Source organism: Melozone crissalis, unplaced genomic scaffold (genome assembly GCF_028551555.1).
Source record: "Melozone crissalis strain CALT ecotype California unplaced genomic scaffold, PUWL_Pcris_2 ptg000027l_1, whole genome shotgun sequence".
Classification (NCBI taxonomy): domain Eukaryota; kingdom Metazoa; phylum Chordata; class Aves; order Passeriformes; family Passerellidae; genus Melozone; species Melozone crissalis.
Window position 1 is genome coordinate 53,669,749 of NW_026535805.1, and position 24,923 is coordinate 53,694,671.

Below are 24,923 nucleotides of genomic sequence, written 5' to 3' on the forward strand. Positions count from 1 at the left end.
CCAGCCACACAAGACCCCAGGCACCAGAAGAAGACTTGGTTCCCTACTGATTTACAGGGGAAGGCAACACCCCCCAGATCACCCCTCCCGTCACCAGCCAAAGGTTATTTGCATTTCAGACTCTCCCATGCTGGGAGTGGAATGAGGCCAGCAGACAGACTGAGAGGGTCTGAAGTTACCTGAACTGCTGTCGAGATGAGAAGAAATGAAGCTGTAAGCTTCACATATGGACCATGCTTCATGGTGAGTGCAAGCCCCTTACAAAAAGGAATTGCTCTGTCTGAATTTAAGGCATAAGGATCTAAGAGAAGCAGAATACATAAAATAAAAACCTTTTCAATAAAGGAATTTGAAATAACTATTATTAAACTGAAGCATATTTAAATATAACTTACCATCCCTTTCCTTTACTCCAAGAAAAAGAACGACAATTCCAAGGAGATACACACCTGCTATGACCCCTGCTGCAATCATGTAAACTTTTGCCTTTCAAAAGGAAAAAAAAAGACATTGAAATTTTGACACGAGAATGACAGTCATTATGAAAATTTCAGTCCCTTTTTGGTAAGCCACCTGCAAATGAAGAAATGCCCATCTGCATACAGCCAAATGCTTCTGCTGCCGCTCTGAAAAAATGTTCACTTCTGCAGTTCATTTATGAACCACACCTGCCTTAGGATAAATTCAGGGCATATAAGTATATATTTCTTGAAAAAAAAAAGAAGCAGTGAACAAAAGGGTTACTGTGTTGGCAACCTGAATGTTTTAAAAATTTGCTTATGTTGAGACTAACCCCAGACATACACAGCCACCTAATCAAAACCATGCATCATCCACAGAGACATTCTAATTTTCAGTAAGTCCAGTTGATCTGGCTACACAAACTGCAATCTGGAATTTCATGGTGCATGGGAGAGTTCTCAGTACTGAGGTAAACATAGTTACTACAGTTTCTGCATTTACACATAATGATAATAATGAATTTTAGAAATCATACTTACATGCCAATGTTTTGAGAGTATGGTACCTTGCATGCTGGTTTTCCCAGTTATTTAGTGACATATCCAACTAATTCAAAATCTTTGCTTTCTTTTAGCCAGGGAGGCAAAGCCTCCAAGGATACCTCCCACACCACGAGATCACATTTACTGTTTCTAACTCTGATTACACTAACTTTGAATTAAAGCTTTAAAAAATATTTTGCTTTAGCATGATGTAATAATTTACCTTATACTGTGTTATCAAAGATAGCTAATAGAGCTTTATAAAACAATGATTACTTGATATGAAAACTGAATTTCAAATTATTGGTTATATATTGTAAATGAAATTATTATAAGTCTACGAGGAAATTGGCAAAAAAATGCAATTACAAGAATGTAGTTCAAAACATAAAGACACTTAGTATAGGTGCAAATGCATTCAGATGAACCATGTAAGAATATAAAATTTTCAAGAAAACAGCTTTTGTTAAGATGCTTACACAGAAAATAACATGGTGAGATAAAGGAATGTGTAGGGGAATATAGTATTGGTAAATGAAGGTGATATAGAATGTAATCATATCCCCTAAAGAGTTGCAGCTGGGTTAATTATTAAAGATTAGGAGCAGGCCTGATGTTAACAGGCCACACCTCTAGCCAGTAAGAAGAGTGTTATAAAAGAGTGGATTGGTTGGTTAAGGAGAACTGGGGTCGGTTACTATGAGGATGAGGAGAGTCAGTGCCTAGAGGAGCTGCCTACAAGAAATATCATAGGAGGTACGAAATGCTGGCAATATGGAACCCATGCAATGTAATGACAAGAGGAATGCAGGACTATTCTTTATATGGAATAAAGGTTTGGGTTCTTTTATATCAGAGCTATAAATTACGTCACAGAGTACTTTCACACTGTTGGTTATGGCTTGCACAGAATACAGAGTGCAGTAGTAGAGATATCTGAAATCACTTAAACTTATTTCAGCCTAAAATGAAGCTGGGGCAGGAGAGAAGAGGATTAAAAAAAGAGTAACAGGACTCCTTTATGATTTTCATATTTTGTTTATATGTATTCGTTAGTTTGCTTGAAACATTTGACTTTAATTTTGTGTTTCATAGGCCATCATTAAATGAGCTTAAACTACCAAGGGTATTCATGGTCGGCCAGATAAGATTCTCTAACCCTGAACAAAACTTGTTAGCCCGTTCACAACTCCATCAATACCCAGGTTTGGTTTCCAGTAATAAAGATCCATTCATAAGCTTACAGTAACAACTTCAGGAGAGCTTAAAAATTACCATTTTTTCCACTTCCTTTTTTTCAGTAAGGAGCAAAGTAATGCCAGTTGTTCACTAAGTGTTTTTTAAAACTAGGTGTGCTCTTGAGCAGCTGAGAATTAGTCCTTGTGACAAAAAGAGTCAGGGTCATATTTGTGAAGGGCACTAAAAGAAAGTCAAAATTTGCCCTCTTCTAAATATTTCCTGATAGAGGTCCTTCAAGTTAAATTAATCTAGTCTTGTCTTGCCTCAACTTGTAACTTAATGCCCATTGGCCATACAACCAAAATTAAGATCCATCAAGGTCTCCTCTTTATTGTGCAATTAATTAGGTGCATATTCTGCTGTGTGGTGTGAACAAAGGGCAGGTTTCCAGTCACAATGCAACTTCAGAATCTGAAAAATGTTTGTGTCTAAAAGCTTCCCCATAATTTCCCAGTTTTAGTATCTAGTTTAATGGAAGATATTGCCTCTACCTACAAACTCTGGCTACTTTAGGCTATGGATTTTTGCTAGTTTTTCAAATTAGAAAACTACTTGACATTCAAGCCATTGTGAAGTTTCTTTCTCCATCTCCCTCCAAAAAGGACAGGAAAACACACATGGTTAAGCAGAAAGGAAATAAATCAAGATTGTGTATTTTTTCCCATTGAAAGCCATTTCAGAGGTTTCAAAATATAAATTGGGGATTTTAGTCTGAAGTAGATTCAGACAGGGAATCTGTTGTGCAATGAAATTCAGCTTGCTCCATGACTTTTTAAACTTCTTGTCTTGACAATTCACAGAGGTGTAATAAACACAGTAGTGCTCTACATCAAACCATTGCCCCAGAAGCTAAAGAGGAAGGCAGGATGAAGTTCTGTGTCTCATTAAAACACACACTACAAGTTACCAAAAAAGCATCTCTAAAAACACATTATTCAACCAAAGAATGGCATGGCTACCTAGAGAAGCAGCCCAGCTGTCCTCAGACTGCTGCCCATATCAGCTCTATGAGAGGCCCGTGCCAAAAAAAGAAGGATCAGGTGGCACAGAGGCAAAGAAAAATGCCTGGAAATGGGGGGAGGCAAGGCTTTGACCCCTTCCTGGACCACCAGGGCTGATGCCAGACTATGCAAATCCAAAACATAGATAAAAACATGCCTTAGCCTGTGATTTTACTGCTACTGAAGCATGGTAATAGGAGCTACTCCACTGCATTAGGAAGAGCACAAATATGTACTTCCTCATTTGCATCAAGCATTTGAGATTAGATTCACGTCAAGGAATCTTCTGCATAGGGTATTTTATATACTGGTTGGTGCTTGCACTGACAGAGCAACAGATGAAAGTATAAAAAGAAAGGATGAATCCAGCAGTTGGTAAATTGGAATCAACAATCTGCTGATTTCACAAGTAACATAGGAAAAAAAAGCCCTACACAATGTAATTGTTTAATTCAGGGCCTGTTTCAAGACCACTGCAAACAACGGAAGACTATCAAATTGTGTTAACTGAGGTTTGGATCAGATTTTAGGTTTTCCTCCCAGATACAAAACCTTCTTTGTTTCTCAAAAAATATAAAACTCAAGTACAAGGAGATTAAATTATTTGTGCAAAATTACAGGAAAAGCCTGTCATGGAAAATTAAATAAATAAGCATGGATCCCTAGGTTTATTCCACATGTTAACCACTGAGATCTGCCTCCACTAATGGCATGTTACCAATCATTTGCTTTCAATAGTGCTTTGTACCTTCATGAAAGTACAGATTGCAAATAGGACTTGGTTTTGTTCACAAAATTGCCATTAATCTGTACAGCTCTCCAGTGGTACCTCCTCTGGAAATCCCTCACCCTGAGGGACTTCAAGCCTGCTGTGCCTGTTTCCCTGGAAATCAGTGTTGCTGAACTGAAAGATCCTGTAGCCACACTTTTTTCATGGAATCAAACAATGCTTTGGGTCGGGTGTGACTTTCAAAGATCATCTCATTCCAGCCCTCTGCCATGGGCAGGGGCATCTTCCACTGGACTAGATTCTGAGATTCTGAGCCACATCCAGCCTGGTATTGAGCACTTCCAAGGATGGAACATCCCCAGCTTCTCTGGGCAACCTGTGCCAGTACCTTGTCACTCTCATTGTAAAAAAAAAAAAAAAAAAAAAAAATCTTCCTAATATCCAATCTAAATGTACCCTCTTTAGTTTAAAACCATTCCTTCTTGTCCTGTCATTACAAACTCTGGTTAAAAGTTTCTTCCATCTTTAAAATCCCCTTTTTGTACTGAAAGGCTGCAATAAGTTCTCCCTGGAATTTTCTCTCCTCCAGGCTGGGTCCTCCAACCTTCTGATCATTTTTGTGACCCTCCTCTGGCTCTGCTCTAATAGGTCCATGTCTTTCTTGTGCTGGGGTCCCCAGAACTGGATGGAGTGTTTCTGGCAGGGTAAAATGTGCTGCTCTTACTAAGCTTCTATAAACTGTAAATCAGCCCCTAGTGAAAAGGAAGGGTGGCCAAGTCCTTCCCAGCTGCTTTATGGGTTTGGCACCTCCTGCAAAGCTCCTCAAAGAAATTCTGGTGTCACACTGAGGAGGGGTTGCAAGGACAGCAGAGATGGAAAGCATTGTCGGCAACAAGGTCATTGCCTGAGCTCCAGCATCACTGATTTCAAGGGAGTCGTGTTCACACTCATCCTGCTGGACACGATCTGGTATTAGAGAAACATCCCCACCCTTCTCCATAGGATATTTTAGTGTGTTCACAGACACTTACTTGATGAGACAGAAGATCTGAGGGGTCTGGAATGCTGGGAGTGTCATGCCAGGAGTCAGTGGTGTTTACTGGGGGATTCACAGTGCAGTGGGGAGAGACATGAGCACTGGCCACAATCTGCCCCTGAAGTGAAGCTCCAATCAAGGTCCCAAGCACTTCCATGGTCATTCCTAAAGAATGGAAGCACAAATGTGCACTGAGGATGGGAATCTTGCTCATCTGTCTCACTGAAGGGAAATGTTATCAAATAATTTCCTCTTACAGGAATCAGCAATGCCAAGAACAGAAGAACTGAAAGGTCAGTAATAGAACAGTTTCAAGGGCAGAGAGTTTTGTCATTTATTTTCTCATCAGATTTGAGAAGAAGCATCCATGAAAGAGCCTTTTCTATACAAGCTGCATGAGAAATGTGAATGCTGAGATTAGGAGCCACAAGGGGAGGGATAACATGGAGATCTTTAATCTTGAGGACCAGAATGGAACTACTTTTTAAATGCCATTTTTCCAAAGTAGGACTTGGAGTCATGATATCAGACTGTTCATCTCAAACTTGGCAGCAACTTGTGAAACATTTATCTAATCAGACCTCTGAGTCCTCCAACTGTAAAATAAAGTGATACTTGCCTCAGGTTTATGGAAATAGTACAGCTACAAAGCTCTTGCAAACAGCGGGTGCTGTTCTTAATTACCTAAGGCCAGAGTCAGGCAGAACTATCTACCTCAACCTCAGACAACAATTCAGATCACTAATTCTCACCAGAAAAAGGGATCATCTAAAAAAAAACCAACCAAAGCCTTCACTTAGGAAAACAAAAATCTAACCATGGGCATCATCTTGTGAAATCGATCAACAACCTGACCAGGTGTTGCAGCTGTGTTAAGGCAAATGGTGAGAAATTTGGGTTCTAAACCCTCCTGACCCTGAGGGATTTCAAGCCTGCTGGGCCTGTTTCCCTGCAACAGGGCCATATCCAGCATCCCCATGGCCAGGAGATAAACTGAATTCCTGTCCTAGCTCCAGAGACTTTTTACACATTTTGCATAAAGATACATTAGGGCTGAATTCATGAACAGATTAAAGATGGGGGGAAAGTCTTCCCATTTTTGAGGGAATGGACTTCTCATTGACCCAAACTTCAGGATTTTTTTCTATTTTTTCTCTTTCAGTGGCTCCCAGGGTCATATGTTCCTTTCTGAGAAGCACCATGGAGGATTCTGAAGGGATGCTTCCAGAGCAGGTTGTGTCCTGGTAGTTATCATGCTCCCTCTGGGATGTGACAGCTGTTTCAAAACTCCTAGGTTCATGTTTATTCAAGTCCCCTGATCTATAACAGCCTTCAGTGACCTCAGACATGTGACTTTTTGTGTGTCCCTGTAAAGGAATAAAAATACTTCACCATCTAAAGGGGGGGCAATGCACACAGATTGTGAGGGGTTCAAGCACTGCAGCAATGCAGGCTGTCTGTAGCTATGCAAGATCCAGTAAGGAGAAGGGAAGAGAGGCTCCCTAGGAGACCTGGACCTTTTAAACTATTGCTACTTTGTTCCCTAACTGAAAATACTTTTGAGTGGAAAATCTGAGGTGCCATGCAACATTAATTTAAACCAATGGGAAGTAAAAAAAGCCCCTTCCCCGAGCTTCACATCCAATCTTACCAGCAATGTTGCAATTCAGTCCATGCACACAAAAATCCTGGCAGATGGTGGAAATCTAACTCCAACCTGGTCTGAAGTGTTTGGACACAAACTGGTCTCAGTTGGGCGTTGCAGAGCTTCCAAACTCAGTGCAAAGGCAATGCACTCAAATCACACCTTTCATTCAAACACCACCTACACATTCATAACCTTTGTCTAGGGCTCTACATCTGTATTTTATCAACAACTTGTATAGAATAAAACCCAGAAGCATCATTAGAGGCACCAGAAATATAACCACTGTGAAACTATTTTCTAAGTAGTGGCAAGAGCTGAGGAACAGGTATCCTTCAAAGTTCTTGTGTGCCCAGAATTTATGATGTATTACTTTCCACATCAGCCAAGAAAGCTGATCTGCCAGCAGATTGTACCCTGAAGTAGGTTGTATTTTGGCCAGAATGTAAGTAGGAGTTATGTTAAAGCAACTTTGGAATCCAGTATTTCTACCTTGCATCAATAGCAACAGCAGAATAAAATTTATAATAAGCAGTTCTGCTTGTCTCCAGCAGAGGGTAATGGATCCTCTGATCCCAACCTTATTTTTAACCTCATATGACACAGCTGTTTTTCTTTTACAGTTGAAGAAATGCCTGAACAACTGACTGCATCCAAGACAGTATATCAACAGGAAGAATTCTCTATGAAGCCCAGAGAGAGGCAGAAGTGTTTAAGTAAAACACTTACCAAAAAAGGAAAAGGTAAAGAAAAAGGTTCTCACATAAGCATAACCATTACAAGAACCCTTTGCTCCAAACAAATATTATATCAACATGCACAAAAATACCAACATTTGAAAAGTCAAAACTATGGTTCATTCCACCACTTTAATTTGGTTTAGGAGAACAGCTGTACACTCAAAAGTTAAACCCTTTCTGAACAATAAATGACACCACAAATGTGTGACACCTCTCAGCCATGGAGTTCAACAGCTTTTTTGAGTACAAGTTTCACATGCCTGTGAAGCCCTGCATGGGACTAGCAGATCAGAAAGCACATTTATTTGGATCAGAGCCTCTGAAGACATAAAACCAGACAACAGAAAACACTAGGTACATAGATTTAGTTAGAATTTAGGCCAGATGACTCAGAATACAGTCAGTGCCAAAGAATATAACACAACTGGAATCTCCTGCTGTTTAGTCCTGTCCTGTGGCTGTCAGTCCAGAATTTTTCTTAAAGACAGTTGATGATAATGCAAATTACAACAGTTCCTATCTCTGGAGAGGGATTGGGTTGCTCAGGGGATATCATATCTAGAATTTTTGACATTACATTTTCAGTTCTTCTCGCTATTTCACTGTGCCTCTGTGGGTCTCAACATAATCAAGGATGTTGAGAGTTAGAAGGACTAATGGAAGAGAAAAGGGATCTTGCCAGGAAGACAAAACAGATGCAACAAAAAAAACCCTAAAAGATATTCTAAAGCAACAGTTTCAGGACTGGTTAAGACATAGAGAAGTCTTACATGTAATATTTGACTTTTTTCTCTTTATCTTGCTTAATGCAGTTACACAGTAAAGAAGGTATGAGAACAGAGCTGAAGAGAGTAGGAGGGGAGGAAACTGTTCTTGCATTCAATTTATGATCTATACAGGAAATCTTGAAAATATTTTCACTGCACTTTTTTGGTCTGATTGATTTGCTTCAAAGCTAAAAGTTTGTCTGGTTTTGGTAGTTGAAGAGACAGAGATATGGTCTGGAAAGCCTCAGTCTTTTAACTAATACACTCAGAGTGCTAGCTGTATTACAACAAGATCTGCCTTTAAACTACCTGGTGTATGCCAGAATTAATTTAAAAAACACAGATTAAATGAAAAAAGATATTTCAGTTGGTGTGAACATGCACACAAAATTACTTTCCTTTTTGGTGAGGTTAGGTGTCTTGGTTCTATGACTTCTCAAATTTTTTTCTGAGAACTCATAGAACCAAGAAAACCTAACCTCAAACCTGAGAAAACAGGTTTGGCATCTGAATTTATAAAATGAAACACATAAATCTGAGGAAATATGAACTAAAAAAGAAGGTGACAGAACAAAACAACAAACCCCAAACAAAACCTAAACAACAAACTCCTCAAAATTACTTTTATACTTTCTTTAATTGAATGTTTCTTGGTTTTTCCCCTACAAATCACCTTGAAATTAAACCATTATTCCTTACCCTGATTTGGTTAGGAGTGATTTTTTTATTGTTTCCTCTGGCTAGCAATAAACCAAAAAGAGTTTATAGCTGATCAGACAATTTGAGACAATTAAATATTAACATCTCCTATTTAACTAGAAAAATGCAATTCCTTTGAAGACAAATTAATTTTCATCACATATTAAAACATTCTTATAGAAGTCGAGTTTAGGGACACAAATCACTAAGAACTTCCTATAGATTAAGAAGTATTTTCCATAAAATTCAGCCCAATCCCCAAGAGAGAGCCCAGATCACACTCACTATATGCTGTTGCAGAATCTCTGTCCTTCTGGTCCGTGCTGAGAAACATGGTGAGGGCAGAGTATGGTACTTGGAATAACTATGGAAAGAAAGAATATAGGAAATGTCAGGGCAAAACTGCTGTGTTCCTTTGATATCCAAGAAAATGGTTTAATGGGACCTTGGAATTAATTTAGAACATTCATTAAGAACACTAAGAACCCTCAACTAATTTTTGTGCACACAGTCCTGCCTTTTCTTTCTGGTTTGAAAAGCATATAAAAGGAAAACAGTATCTTTCAGAATACAAATAATAAATAATAAAATACCCAGAGGGTTTACCTCGATGTTGTGCTCCTTCAGTTTCGTTGGGAAAACATCCTTCACCGAGAGACTCAAAAGAACTTTGCTTTCTTTGCACTAGGACACCATTGTGCTCCTAGCTTGAGCTAACTAACAGGAAGCCAAGCCATAAAGAAGAAATACAGTTTTCCACTTTATTTAAGCCAGAAGACTATACAAATACCCAAAATATTTCAAACATCTGTCTAATTATGTAAATCCAGGAGATAATAGTGAAAACTACTCTTTCAGCGCCACTGTGTCACACGCTCCTTAATTTAAGCATAAGTTAAGACCACTGCAAAGTGGAACTGGGACATGAACCTGCTTGAATAACCAAGTTCTCTGTGGTGTTCTCACCACTCCAGAAATCTGTAGCCAAATTAAGTCTTGCACTCTGCATCCCACAATGTTTGTACAAAACGATTTTCTGTTCACCTCCATCAAAAATGGTACGTGTGTACATTTTCAAAACTGCCAGGGAAACCCTGTGTTTCTCTTTCAAAAGAAAGAGGAAAGAAATCATTTAAAACAATTATGGATGCCTTCTGGACCATCTTTCTACTGGGAAAATAAAGGACTTAGGGAAATATTCAAGCTTAACATGAGAATACAGAATTCCTAATCTGCTCCTGAGAAGTTATGAGAAGTTGGATGTCCAAGTGGAATTAGGAATCTGAACATCTATACAAGAATGAGTTGAGGGCACTGGAGGTAACCTGGATGAATTAGCAGTTCATTTACCAGAAAAAGCATTGGCAGAAACCATCAACCAGCAGAGTTTGATAAAAGGGCATCTGCTTGTCCCTTAAACTCACTAGAACTAGAAGTAAAATGTGAAAACAAGTTTACCAAATATGAATGCTCTAATATAGACAGACAACAAGCAAGTCCCTGCTGAGAACATCCTGACCTGTAATTGACTTACTGTGGTCAGTGCTTGGAAAAGGCAGTGGAAAGTCAGGTACCAGGCAACTCTTCCCGAGACAAACGGAGGCAGGTACCACATTAAAAAATATGAGATTATTGTGAAGGGTGTACATGCCAGCACCCTGAGAAGAAAATTAACACACATCAACAATCTTAAAATAATGATAGAAAAGCACATTAAATTTTCCTGCTAATAATCAATATAACACAATTTATGTGCAGTTTTTCTAACTACAGTAATGTATGCTTTTAAATATCAAAATTTAGTGTGCATTAAATACACAGATTAATATAAAATATATTAATATTAATATAAAATATATAAATACACAGATTAACGCTTTCATAAAGAGGAAAAAACCCCAGTGAGTCTGAAAGAAAACAGCTACACTTAAATTAATATCCCACTCAGAAGAGACATAATTTCCTTTCACATGCACTGTAACAGCACACCTATATTGCCATTCCTTGGCACATCTCTCAGATTACACCTTTATTAGAAAGAATCACTGAAAAATAAGATCTCTCATCATGTCTTTGCATACTCCAGAAATTTTTACATGAGTTCACTTATTATTGAGATTCCCCCTACTAATTTTAGTGTCTTTGGTTTCTCCCTGAACTTAGTCTCTTCACTGCTACTTCAAACAAGTGTAAATATGTTGATACACTTAAAAACATTCAAAAAAGCAAAAGAGACAATGGACAACCCGTTGTGAAAGCTCCTACACTGTGTCTAGTTGGGTAGATGACAATTTTCTCCATTTAACTCCTAATCACTTCAAACACAAAAGGATCATCTTCAGAGGGCAAGGTGGCTTAAAAAAAAGAACCACAGAAACTTATACTCCAGTCATTGCCATTAGCCAGCAATTAGTCTAAAACCTATTTCAGGCAAATAGCATTTGTCAAACTCCATGATACAGAACTGGTCAGATGCTGTTATTTCCTAAAGGTCTGAGCTGCAGCATCAGGCCTGTCCTGTATTCTTGTAAATCAGGCACTGAACAATGTATTTAGATGACCAAGATCCTGACAAAAAATTTCCAAACACATAAAAGAGAAAACAGATTAATCCCTTCACAACAGCACTACAGACATTGGGGGTCAGCTGATTATTTTGCAATCGTGAACTGAAAACCTGGAATACAAAAGAGTAATGTGGGTAAATAGTTTAGTAAAACAATGGCTTTCCCACACTGCTCTTTGGGATGGACAGCATCACTGGGAGCTGAACATTCACCAGGAAAGTGCCAGGTTCTGGTATTCTCTGCCCCTGGGTCCCCAGCCCACAGTTCACCCACAACAATGGAAAACATAAACAAGGGTAAAATCCCAACACATCTCAGGGAATCTACCTTCCTCTCCAAAAGCATCAGCTCTTCCAGATGGTGTCCAGGCAGTCATCACACTAAATATCTTCACAGTCACTTTTTCATGCAACTTTTTGGCAACAACCCTCTTGGTATTGTTCTCCCCTTTCCCACATTTTCCTTTCCTCTCTAATGCCAGGGCGTTTTCAAAGCCTTGCTGGAGTTGCTGAATATCTGATTGTCAGCTATTATCTCTTTTGACAAAATGTTAGACCAGGATTTAAAGTCAATGTCTGCTTCTGCCTTTTAAAGCCATTAAATGAGTGATTGATGACTTTGTGTTATATTGAAGACAGTATTAAGCAATAGTTACACATTCACCTCCCTTACTAAGGTTCTTGCTTTGCTGACAAGCTTTTCTGACTGAAAAAAATCCATTGCTTCATTCTAGATTGTTAAGAAGTCAGAAAAAAATCAAAATATTAAAGTGTTTTTAAGCTAAGGGAACACACATTTTTTGCTTTGTAAAAAAAAAAAAGGCCTGACTCTCAAAGTCTAGGAACAGAATTTCCATGAAAATATTAGTGTTACCAAAAAAAATCCAAAGAAAATCCTCCTGTAAAGAGCATCTGTTTGATGAAAGGTGGGGTTAGATAAGCACTTTTCCTGTGAGAAGTGCAAGATGTGCTGGAGCTGGTATACAAAGAAAAGGGCTGATAAGTTCATGCTGGTGCTAGGACGGGAATCATTCTAACATCAATGCAACACTAACAATAAACACATGCACTTGCTGTATTTTCAGAGACCTTTAAAAAAAGGGAAAAAAGCATCAGAATACTTCTAGTGGTGTTTGTATAAAAATTTCATTGTTTTCCTTTTGGATAGATTTTTTTCTTGGTTAATTCAGTGGTCATTAAAAACCACACCACTTATCTGGCCTCCAACCAAATCCTGAAAAGAGAAACAGCAGTAAACTCCTCTTTTCCCATGAGTCTTGACAAAAAGCTTAACTTCAACCTGAAGACCCTGTTTACTGGGCCAAGAGCAGCTGATCTCAGCCTTTTTCCAATGAGCACTTGCCTTCTCTATTTTGTCAGATATAAGCTGCCCATGGACAAGTTTCTGTAGCCATAAAACTGTATAACATCAAGAGAACCAGCTAAAAACTGTGCTCATTTTCCCCTGAAATTTCAACTTCCTTGCTCAGGACACATTTACTCTTAGATTTTTGTTGTAAATCAAGTTTGTGGGTTATATCAATTAAAATTTTGCAATTAATTTAAAATACATCCATATAATGTATGAGATAACATGATGAAAGACTCCCTATTTCACAAAGTCATCAATCTCCCCTTGGCTTCCAAAATACTAAAAACCAACAAACACATGCCCTGTGGCATAGGTGAGTTCCTCTAGCATGGCTCAATCTTTTCCAATTTTTCTTGCTTCACACCAGTCAATCTCATTCCTATATGGCCAACATTCATTGCTCCAGCCTCTCCTTGGAGCACATGGAGAGCACACACACGTGGGTAAGATGTCACAGCAAAACATCACACACTTCCTTCACAAAAAAACCAAAACCTTGCAGCATCTCATGACTTGTGAGAGTTTTACATGACTCATTGTAAGAGTCATGCTGGTTTTTAATGAACTTTTCTAACTATGGGGTGTAAGAGAAGCAGGACTCTGATGAGTGGTAAGAACCTCACACAGTGCCACGGCAGCGCTGGCTGCTGGGCCCTTTGGTGCCATGGTGTCACATCTATTCCACACCCATGCACACATCTGTTCCACAGCTGTGCATGCATCCTTCCCTGAACTGAAAGGCCCGGGCAGGAGCTCCTGGAAGGTTGATTGTGACATGTGAAGGCACTCTAGAACGTAAGTAGAAATAAGTTCCAACTTATTGGAACTTATGGAAGTGAAAGATTGAAGTCAAACTAAACAAATCTAGACAAAGATGATAATTCAACCACAGATTTAAGAAAGTTTTATAATTCAGCTTCCAGTTTTGCTAACAATAGTCTCTTGACGCCATTTATTTGCATCTCCATTGATAAAAAATCTCTTCTGTGATTTCATGTGTGAACAAGTTAAAGACAACATAGTAATTTTTAGTTTTTATGTTATATATGTGGAATGAATACAATCCCTGAGACTAATTCAGTGGGGTGGCTATATGATCACAACACTCAATATTCACATATACATATAAATATATGTACATGTTTATACTTACCAAGGCATGAGCCGGCCAATTTTTGTCCATCTACTTTTGCTAATAAAAAAGCCAGCAACAGGATCAGTAACTGCACCTGAGGCTTTGCCAATGAACAGCACCAAAGAGGCATGAAATGGAGTAATCTGAAAGTAGACAGAATACAGTAAACAAGAGCCATTGTTTCACAATACAATGAAACAGCATAAAGCAACTTTCCAGAAAAAAACACCTCAGTGTTTTAAAGAATAATGATCATTTACAAAACACGTCTGCTGCTGTCATAGAAATTCCTATTGGTTACCCATAGCAAACAAATGAGACATTGAGATTGGCGTTGTGAATTAAAGGATCACAAGGGAAAAATGCAAGGAAGGAAACATCCAGAATGTGTTTGGGATGAGGAAAATGAATCAGTCAAATAGCAAAGTCCTTGTTTTAGTCATACAATCTGACAGAGTCCCTCTGTAACTACCCTCATGCTTTCCCCCCCCTCACATCTCCATCTCCCCATATCGTTATCTTGACCTGATCTAAAAAAATGGTAGAGGGGGCTGTTTACATGCAGCAATGTTTTTTCCTCTCCTGACATCACAAGGCAGCCAACTGGTGGCGTGGGGCTGAGGAAGAGGTTGTTGCACAACAGACTTTATCCACCTGGGACTGAGCAGTGACAAGTGAATTGCGTAAGGCACATCTGCTCAAGTCAAAGTTGCCAGCACGTGTCCATCACATCTCACTTCAAAAATGTTCATGGATTACATAAAAATAAAACGGCCAAGTAGAAAAACCTCTGAAATTAACCCAAGTGGACCATACTTTAGTGCTTCTATAGAAATAGAGTTTATCCCAGGCAAGGCAGTTATTCTTTCACATGTATCTGTACAGAGGTTAGGAATTCCCATCACACAATGGTTAAAAAAGCTGGGTTCTCTTCCCGGTGTTCAGTTCACATCACTGCAATTACAGTCCTGAAAAAAAGTCACTGAAACCTATATAAATGTGAATGTTCCTCACATCAATTATTGAGAGAAGCTGCTGAAAGAGTCTCTGTGGCTTAAACAGCAAGAGCAGACAAGGTCCCTTCATCTCTGTGCTTCACCATATCAGTGCTCCAAAGGCCTGGAAAACAGCTGACACAACACCAAGCTGGAGCAGGTGTCCCCTGCTTTCCTGCAAAGGATGATGTCTCCCAGGCAGCAGCACCAGGAATGCAGCTGGTGCAGGTGCCCTGCCCGCAGAATTTGCTGTAGGTGTTCTCTCAGAGGTGAAAGAAGGAAGCAGTGATCTCTGAATGTCCTGGATGACCAGCGCAAAAGGCAGGTGCTACAGACTTCCAGCATCACATCCATTACATTTTAGCCCAAATGAGGTGAAATTGTAGTGGCAGCCAATGTTCCTGTCACTACCAGCTCCAAGACACACACACCACCCCAGAGAGTCTGTGAACAGGAAAGGACTGGGAATGGCAGTGTCCAGCAGATAACAACAGTGGCTCTCCATTCCACTGCTGCGTGGTGGGATGGAGCTGGGAGGAGCACAGGACTGTGTCCCACCTTCTTGCTGATCCACCTGAGCTGGCCTGTGCCCTCCCACAGCCACCCAAGGGGGCGAGCAGCCCACCAGCTCTGAGACAAACTCACTGTGGGGGCTGCACCAGGACTGCCCACAGGCCACTACTGCTCCTCAAGAGACAGGGCAGCCAAAATAAGCACAAAACAGCAGTCAGAAAGATACAGGCATTGAAATACTGCAGTTATGAGGGGGACAAGAACAAAAAACTACAAATTAGGTGAGTTCCAGATTTGTATTTTGTTCGGACATTTTGTGAAAGAAAGCTTTGAGGAAAAAGCAAAACCTCTTTCATGTTAGGAGTGGAAGCTGTGTGGTCACCCTGTCTTCGTCATTGGGATGGGCTTATACATCCCTGGGCTGCGTTTTCTTATCTCCTAAATCTAGACAGTGTCTGTCAGCATCAATGCCAGAAATTCTCAGTGTTAATAAAATACAAGATAAAATATGCTAAATTCACCCATCTCAAAAGGAATAAAGACCAGAATCCTTTAATCAGAGAATTCTGGTGTCCTCTAGCAATTTGTCTCAAGGATCCCATGTGGTTTGGAGTTCCATTTATGTCTGTAGTCTACGCAGGTAACTTAGGTGGAACAAAGAATTTAAATTGAAAAACTGGAAGTTACAGAAAATTAATAGAAAATACAATTTTCTTAGAAAAGATCCAGATTATGCATGAAAGATTACACTTTGTGACTTTTACATTCTCTCAAGTAGCTAAAACAATTCTGCTCTCTAAGTGGGCAAGAAATAAATCCAGGTAGTGACTATATAATTACATTCTTTCCCCTGAAAATGCATGGGAAAGAACACAGGATTTCAGACCTATTTATCAGAACTTGAAATAAATCCTGTCCCTGCAGGACTACTTCAAAGAACAAATTAAACCACCAGGGAACAAATAATTAAGCTCCTTAATGAAAATGTAAGTATATCACCACCAACATTTAGCAAAATTATTTGGTTTCAGTAGAAGCTTGTTAATAAAATAATTATTTTGTTGTCACTTTTTTAGGTAGTGCCCAAAGATGCATGGATGGGATCCCAGCTTTCTGGACACTGCACACAAACATAGGAAGGATCAGTCCCTTGCTTCCAGAAATTTCAGTCTGTGTGACAGGCAAAGAATGGGGAAATTGCCATACTTCTAAGCACCCTGGGGAAATGGTGTTAGAAGCTTTCTAGTTTAGTTCCTGCTTCATCATCTCCAATGGTTTGCACTGCCATCCTTCATGTCAGTGTACAACAGCTTTAGTTAGAGCTGCTCCACCTCCCTGCGGTACCCCCAAGCTCCTTTTTCCACCTCCAGCTCCTCAGTTTCCACACCATCCACTCAACATCTTGGGCACTGCTGTCCAAAACTGGCTCCTTTTGTACATCTACGTCTACATCTACATCTACATCCACATCTACACCTGCGTCTTCTACATTCTACATCTTTGATCAAAACAATACACTCAAGATGATCTCAGCTGTACAACACACCTTATTGTGTTGAAAATTTTATCAAGTTACAAATCAGCTTTTAATACCAGACTTTTACAGGAAAACTATAAAACCTAACTTTTGGACACCTGCAGTCACAATATCATGTCTTTAGACAGCAAATGGGTAACAATATCTGACCCAGAACACCCTGGTTTTTCCAGCAAATAGGAACAGTCATCAGTGCTGAAGTCCCACGTGTAGTTTCACAGCTGTTCACACAGTCCTTGCAATTTGACCTCAGCTCCCTAAAATCCTTTTTTCTATCCTAGTACCTTGTCCTAGTTACCATGCATGCATACAAGAAAAGACAGAACAGTAAAAATCGCTTATGGATTGATTTTCTTTGTGTCTCTGCTGTTCTGAAATCTAGCTGGAGCAGCTGAAAGTCAGATGAATGGGATGACTCCTAATGCTTTGTTTCACGAGGTCTGCTTCTGCACCAGAGAGCAACTGGAAGCAAAGAACCTTCAGGAAGGATAACTCAGCTTTATTTGCCACAAAATAACCTTAGACAAACAAAATAAAAATTGTGTGAAATTATCACAGAATCACTGGGTTGGAAGAGACCTTTAAGATCATAGAGTCCAACCCAGCCCTAACACCTCAAATAAACCATGGCCCCAAGTGCCATATCCAGTCTTTTTTTAAACACGTCCAAGGATGTGTTTAAAGACCTCTGACGCCTCCCCAGGCAGACCATTCCAGAACTTTATCGCTCTTTCCATAAAAACCTTTTTCCTAATATCCAACCTATATTTCCCTTGGCACAGCTTAAGACTGTGGTGGCTACTGGTTGCAGCTGGAGTGATTTTTAACCTAAACCAATGGAACAAAACTTCAGCATGGTGCTGTTAATGTTTTCAGATGTCTCCTATCTGACACTCTTTGACTCCTGACACTGAATTTTGAGAACTGATTTTCCTTGTGTCTGCAAATGTGTGAACTCTACAGCACCCATACTAAAAATGAACAAGAGACATCTCAAGACAGAAAGAGAACTAGAGGGAAAAAATTAATTCTGGACAAGTTTATGCAGTTTCCAGGATGCTGAACAGCTAGAGGCAATGACAATGAGACAATTTAAAATATTTATTAACTAATTCCTCTTTTATCATTCCAGGGACATGGCTGACAATATCAGAGTGGAGCCTACAGTCTGCAAATGTCTCTTGTGCTACTTACATGGGCTATGTCTAGCAGGTAGATCTGCAGGAAGAAGGAAGCAGCACTCCCTGCCACTTGGTTTGGGGCCCCTCCTATGGCGTAGCAGATCTTGCTGCACATCGAGAGCCTGTAGCCCTGTGTGAGACGAAGCAGAGCAAACCATGAGTAAACCAAGGTGCACAAGTCAAAAGCTACACAAGTGATAAGGTTAAAGTCTATAGTTAACCCCACTTTAATGTATTTGCTTCACAGCTATTCCATTAATAAATCTGTATGCCCTCAACCCCTATCATCAACAAGCATTTGGGTGCTCGTTACTTTGATTTTTAATGGGTTTGTTCTCTAATTCAGCCCCTGAAAACAGATTACAGTGTTCCTAAAATTGAGTTGTGATGACCCTCAGGCTTACCTATCTTCCTCTCACAAGTTATTAAAAGGAAACAAGCAAGAAGCAGCAGAGAAGTGCTATACTATTGTTTACTATTATTTGAGCTTAGTTTTGTCTTTGAATGCTTAATTCATATTTTAAAGGTTGAAAACTTGTACCTTAAAAAAATGTTTCTTTTATTAACCTTTCAGATAATAATTGATAAATACACTCATACCACAGTAATTATACATCATTCACAGAAAGTTCCACAGACCTAACAGATCCCAAACATTTGTGGTTTTTTTCTTCCATTGTCACAAAATGCTGGTGTGACACTGGCAAAATCACTTGACTTTGCATATCTTCCTTTTGACTTGACTTTTCTATATCTTTGTGAAAATTGGCATCATATGGTAAGTAATTTTGGGCCCAAGATTTTTTTAGAAAATCACTCCATGTGTATTTACAACATTCTGCAAAACTGTGCTCTCTCATTTGTCATTTGATGTTTGAAAAGTACCATAAGCATGCAAGAATATTCTCAAATACAATAGGCAAATAAAATAAATGTTGAAAATAAGGGTACACACCAGTAATTAAAATACAAAAATTTCTACAGTTTCTAATAGAGATTCTAATGAAGAACATAGGGTTTTTTCCCAACTGTAGAAGTCTGGGATACTGGAAAGCCCTTTAAAAAACATGAGATTTAATTTTATGCCATAAAATTCAAAATGAAGAAAGAAAATGACACTTTGTGAATCTGTATTCCTTTCAGAGGGACAACACATCAAATCAAATTTTTAACTTTGAGCCTTTCAGCCTCTCTTTAAAATTTGCTGCCAACAGGAGCCAAGAAACATGAAGAGGAGCAGCAATATTAATCCTGGGTCTGTCTTCTCTCTGAACTGAGTACACAAGCCCTTAATTCTTATGTTAGATTGGGATAAAAATAGAGACATGGAAATGAAATCCACCACAATGATATTCTGACACTTTACCTAATTTCTGAACATTTTTAAATTTAATAACCCATCATCTTTACTCTGTAACATTTTTGAGAAGTTTTAGATTTCTAGGCAATGCCTTTCATCATCTAAACATTTCCCTTTGAACTGTTTTATCAGAGTGGGTGTGAACAAACAAGCACAAGTATCAGGACTCCTTCCTTTTTGTGTTTTCCCAGAAAAAGACAGGGTGGGATCCCATTACTACACCCAAGGAAAGTGGACACTGTCAGGGCATGAACTGCAAAATGTTATCACCACAGCAGGCCTCACTTTACACCGAAATTGGCAATTTTCTTCTTTGCAGGGGAAAAAAAAAGTGATGAACAGTCACAAGACAGACTTCACAGTAACAATTATACTATTTAATTTGATAAGAGATTGCAAACAAAACAAACAGACTATGTATTTGCTGTCCAAAGTAACTCTTCATTTTCCATACATAAGTACTAATAAATATGAGCTTTCCTAGACTTGTGGGCCCACACAACTTGCTTGACTCATTGCCATGCCCTTGAGCTTTGCTCTAGGGGCTGTGTACTTTAAAACTTTGTCTCACTTTTTTATTTTTTAGGCATTTCCTTTTTTAAGTTTTATTTTTTTAGTCATTAAATTACTTTAAAGGTTTGGTTCCCTTGATACTTTCCCTCCTGATCTCCAAGCATTGGCAAGATGACTTTCACCTGAAACCAAGAGATATAAACCCCTGCTATGCAAATCCTAATCCTGTGTCCTATTGCAACCTCAAAAACTGAAAAACCTTTTAGATCTGTGGTGATGCCTTCACACTCACTTTCACTAGTAATTTTCATAGACTCACAGAATGGTTTGAGTTGGAGAGGACTCCTGAAGATCATCCTGTCCAACCCCTCTGCTATAGGCAGGGACACCTTCCTTGCTCTGACCCCATCCAACCTGGCTTTGAACACTTCTAGGGATGGGGCAGCCACACCTTCTCTGGTCAAGCTGTGCCAGGTCCACAACACCTTCATAGTGAAAAATTCCATTCTTACACGCTTCTTTTACTTTGAAACCATTGCCCCTTGTCCTTTTAATAGCTAAGGCTGTGGTAAAAGTGAAAAAGCAAATGCCTCTATAGAACATACATGATTCCAAAATGTTTTTAGAAGAATGTGAAGTTCTCATGAAGTAATCTAATTAAAGCTGTGGTACACAAAACAGTCAACCAAAATCTAAACTTACAGGCTGCAGGTGGTATCCTGTCTTTACAGCAATGTGATGGTTAGAAAATTGACAATCTTAGTACATATTTTTGAAGTCTCACTGCAATTCCACACACACCCAGAATGCTGCTCAACTACTCTCTGAACCGTGCTCCCAGATCTCCTTGAAGCAAAGTTAATACTTTGGTCACAGCCGTAGTTAAGTTTTAATTAAATTTTGGTTATGAATGTTATTTTCAGAATAAAACAAGCTGTCAGATAGAAACGGCATACAGAGGTGTCCTGTCTGGTCACCCATAGAAACAGGGAATCTGCAGTTCATGAGTCTCCTGGAAGGTAAGTTACATCCTCATCATTGTTCCATACCTGTTTTCCTTTTATTTTGCCTAATTGCTTTTGGAACTTGTTTGTACATTAAGCCATAAACACCACAGCAGTTCTGCATGGCAATGACACGCACTGTGAAAGGAAATGCCACTGTCACTGCAGATCTGCTGCCTGCTAATTTCATTGAGTGTCCCTGAGCTTCTAGCTGCTGAGAAGCAATCCCTCAGAGTCTACATTCTGGAGTGTCTTTCAAAAAGAATCAGCCCACAGTAGATTTTTGCCTCTCCATGTTGAATTCATATGATGATGACCACATTCTCTGCCTCAGTACCCAATGGAAAGTGGTAAAATGAAGGTAGGACTCTGCACACATTTCCTCTCTAACTTCCTACAATTAAGGGCACACAAAATGCATATGGCAGCTGTCTGCTCCAGGATCTAGAGCAGCAAGTCCCCCAGCCTTGGTTGGGTTCGCATGATACTGCTCACAGATGCTGACAGCAGCAGGATAACGCTGAGCAGTGCAGAGCTCTGGCTATCAGCAGCTCGCAGGGCTTTCCTCCAAGGGCTGGGTGTCCCTGCTGCATTGCTTCCTCAAAAAAACACAAATGCCTGATTCCTGTGAAATCCAGTAAAAGCCTCTTCATCTGTGCAGGTTTGTCAGCAAGCTGAAAGTACTCCACAAATCTTTAGAGACAGAAATGCATAGGTCAAATAAGGAATGAAACATAAAAGTACTATCAAAATTTTGTTTTGAGACCCCTGTGGCCTAATTGAACATCAACACCAAATTGCTTCTACAAGCTTTAGGAGAAATGTGAGATGATGGCATGAGAAAAAAGTGGACAGAAGGTCAAAGAAAGTTACAAGTTTTTTTGTTCTCAGATCAACTTGAAAATTTCTCACTTATACACGCTCCCATCATATCAAATTTAATTGTGTTTCAAGGCAAACCAAGAAAGCATAATAGCGGAGAGATTTGATTTTGCTCCTTAAATAGAAATCTTAAACGTTGTTATGGAAAATTAATGCTTCTCCTACACTGTAGTTCCTTTATTTTTAATTCTCTTGTAAGTTAAAACCATACTTGTAAATTTTCCCTTCCCCAACAGAACAGAAATTGAATACAATTTTTATAGCAGAACATCTTACTTCTACAGAAAGCGTTGCAGCTCATTGAAAACAACTCAGCAACTGTGTTACAGGCATAGGGAGCAGCCGCAGAGTTTTGTCCTGAGCTATTCGTTATCAGTGGAGTCCAGAACCGAACAAACAAGTAATTTAAAAGCAGTAAGAACAGAGAGCGAAACCTGTGACTCAAAGATAAATGCTAGTCTAGGTTTAGCTGAGAAACAATGAAATGTAGCTAGCGAGAAGCAGCTCTGGAGTCAGCTTTTCTCTCAGTGTGGAATTCACACCGGTCATGTTTCTGTTCTGTGAGTGACCAAACAGCTGCCTCTTGAAAGCACGAGTGTGGCACCACGGGTGGCATCCCAGGTCCCTCACAGCGAGCATCTTGAGGACTGGTTTCAGGTTAGTTAGTGACATCAGCCCGCCCTTGAGTGGAAGAAAACAGGAGCAGGGCTTGTGTGCAGACAGCTAGGAAAGGGAGTGTGAGTAAGGTGGGATACAGGGGTGCTTTCTCAGGATATTCTTTCAGCTGCTGGCAATGCAGCTCTGCGGAACTCCATGAGACAAAGATGGTGCATCTGTGCAACATCTGCAGACTTACGCCGTGAATTCACCCAGATGCTTTCCAAACACAAAAACTCAAGCCCGAACAGGACGTGCCAGGTGTCTGAAGAGCTCCATGGGCTGAATGCCCCCAACATGCTGTGGAAAACTTCCTCATCCGCTCCGTTTGGAAGCTGCCCCTTCCCAGTTTCACCTGGCGTTCCCTCAAGAGCCATGGAGTGGGGCAGTACTCGCTCACCCTCACCTGCCTGCCGCTCCTCCCGCAGCGAGCAGCGAGTCTGGGCAGGCAGCGTGGGATCCCCTCGCTCACATCCCAACACACCCCTGGAAACCGGGAGTTTCTGAAGCTCCGGGGGAGCGAACCCTCCTGCCTCCCGCATCCCACCTGCCTCTGTCCGGGAGGCAGCCCTGGATGGGACAGAGGTGGGAAGCGAAGGCGCTTTTCCCTGGCACCGCAGCGGTTAGCGAGCGAATCCCGTGCGGGGCATTCCAGGGAAAGCGCCGGCGTCGCGGCGCTGCCCGGCGGGCGCAGGGGCGGCGGGAAGGGTCCAGGAGCTATTCCAGGCACTGGCTGGGGCCGCGCACGAAGCCCCGCACAGACCCGGGCGGCCTCAGAGCGTCCGGGCTGCCCCCGCCCCGCCGAGTGCCCGCGACCCGCCCGCGATGGAAGCGGAACGCCGGCGTAGCGGGACCCCGCTCTCGCCCAGGGCTGTGTCCGAGGGGCTCCCCAAGCCCCCCGACCGCCGCCCTGCCCCTCGCAGCCCCTACCTCCTGCTCGCCCGCCGGGGTGTCCCTCGCAGCCCCCGCCATGGCACCGCGGACATCCCACCCCGAGCGACACCTGCGCGCCCGGGGCGGGGCGGGGAGCGGGGCCCAGGGACAGCGGGCGGTGTCCTCGCCGCCCTCTCCCAGCGCCCTGGAGGGGCGAAGGCGTCGGCGCTGCCCTCACGGCCCGGGACGGGGATCCCCCGCCCCGCCGAGCCCCACAGCCCGCGCCCACGGTCCCTGGGCTCCGCGGGGAGAGGAGCGGGGCAGCTCCCGGGGGCCACAGCTCCACAGCTCCACGGGCTCAAGGACGGGGGCCGGGGCTGTTTTCATCCAGCCCCAAAACGCCTCCTGTGCCCCTTGAAGAGATGTGCGGTTTCCCGACGTGCAGGGATGTAGAACCACGCCGGACAGAACGCTGCCATCTCACAGCAGCCGCCCTTGAGCCGGGAGACTGTGGGGACAGCGGTTGCTAATTCTGCCCTTAGGGTGGATAGAGATGGCCAGGGGCTGCCCAGGGAGGCGGTGGAGGCACCGGCCCTGGAGCTGTTGAAGGAAAAGACTGGATGTGGCTCTCGGTGCCATGGTCCGGTTGACAAGGAGGTGATCAGCCCGAAGTCGGACGCGATGATCTCAGAGATCTTTTGCAACCTCAACCTCATTGATTCTGTGATTCTGCTGCCCCCGAGCCAACACTCTTATCTAGGACACACCAGTTCACTGCCACCCTGCCCTCGGGAAGGTGCTCTTGCATGCATGCCCTGCATCAGAGGAAATACAAATTGCATTTTGAAGTATGAATCCTTTCAACAGTGAGGTAGCCTAAGAGAAGAGGGTTTAACAAAGCCAACAGGACTTGTGACTAACTTGTCTTGGGGAGATGATGACTTATCAATCTCTACACCCAGGGCTTTTTGGTGTGACTGATTCGAAGGACTCTGCTCCTGACAGGGGCACCTGGTGGGTACTGGGCAGGCACTGCAAACCATGCCATGAACTACTAATTAAAATCCTGTTCAGCCTCGTTCGGTAAGAATAATTACAGCATATTCGCAAAATTCTGAACAGGATATTAAAGGATTTTCTAAAAACCAGACCTTTAACAAAAAACTGAGATTGTGGCCCTAATACACCTTATTGAAAACTCTCTGAAGGGGGTCTCTAGAGGCTGATGCCAGATGAGGTTCAAAAGAGACAGACTGGCCAGTACCAAGCTAAATACAAGGTATGCATCTAACATTCAAATTCAACATTTAGGTTGTTTTGTCTTTACACACTGTCTTCATAACACATTAAACACTTTCTTCCTGCATTTGCATGTTTCTTCATAAAGGGAAAACTAAAGAAAACATTTCTTTTTGCTGTTCTTCTCTTGGCTGTTTCAGTTTTAATGTAAAATATCTTCAAGCAAGGCTTTAGT

General features: G+C 41.2%; 1 protein-coding gene across 1 annotated transcript in view; it reads right to left on the reverse strand.

Moving 5' to 3' along the window:
• MFSD2B (MFSD2 lysolipid transporter B, sphingolipid) overlaps positions 1–23,548 on the reverse strand; it is a 37,345-nt gene extending 13,797 nt beyond the window's left edge. Inside the window, exons 1-8 of the mRNA XM_054280203.1 lie at positions 23,507–23,548; positions 18,174–18,290; positions 13,953–14,077; positions 10,396–10,519; positions 9,147–9,225; positions 5,006–5,175; positions 396–486; positions 180–301 (exon numbers count right to left, since the gene is read on the reverse strand). Coding sequence (XP_054136178.1) covers positions 180–301; positions 396–486; positions 5,006–5,175; positions 9,147–9,225; positions 10,396–10,519; positions 13,953–14,077; positions 18,174–18,290; positions 23,507–23,548 — 870 coding nt within the window. The remainder of the gene's footprint in view (positions 1–179; positions 302–395; positions 487–5,005; positions 5,176–9,146; positions 9,226–10,395; positions 10,520–13,952; positions 14,078–18,173; positions 18,291–23,506) is intronic.
• Between the last annotated feature and the right edge of the window lie 1,375 nt (positions 23,549–24,923).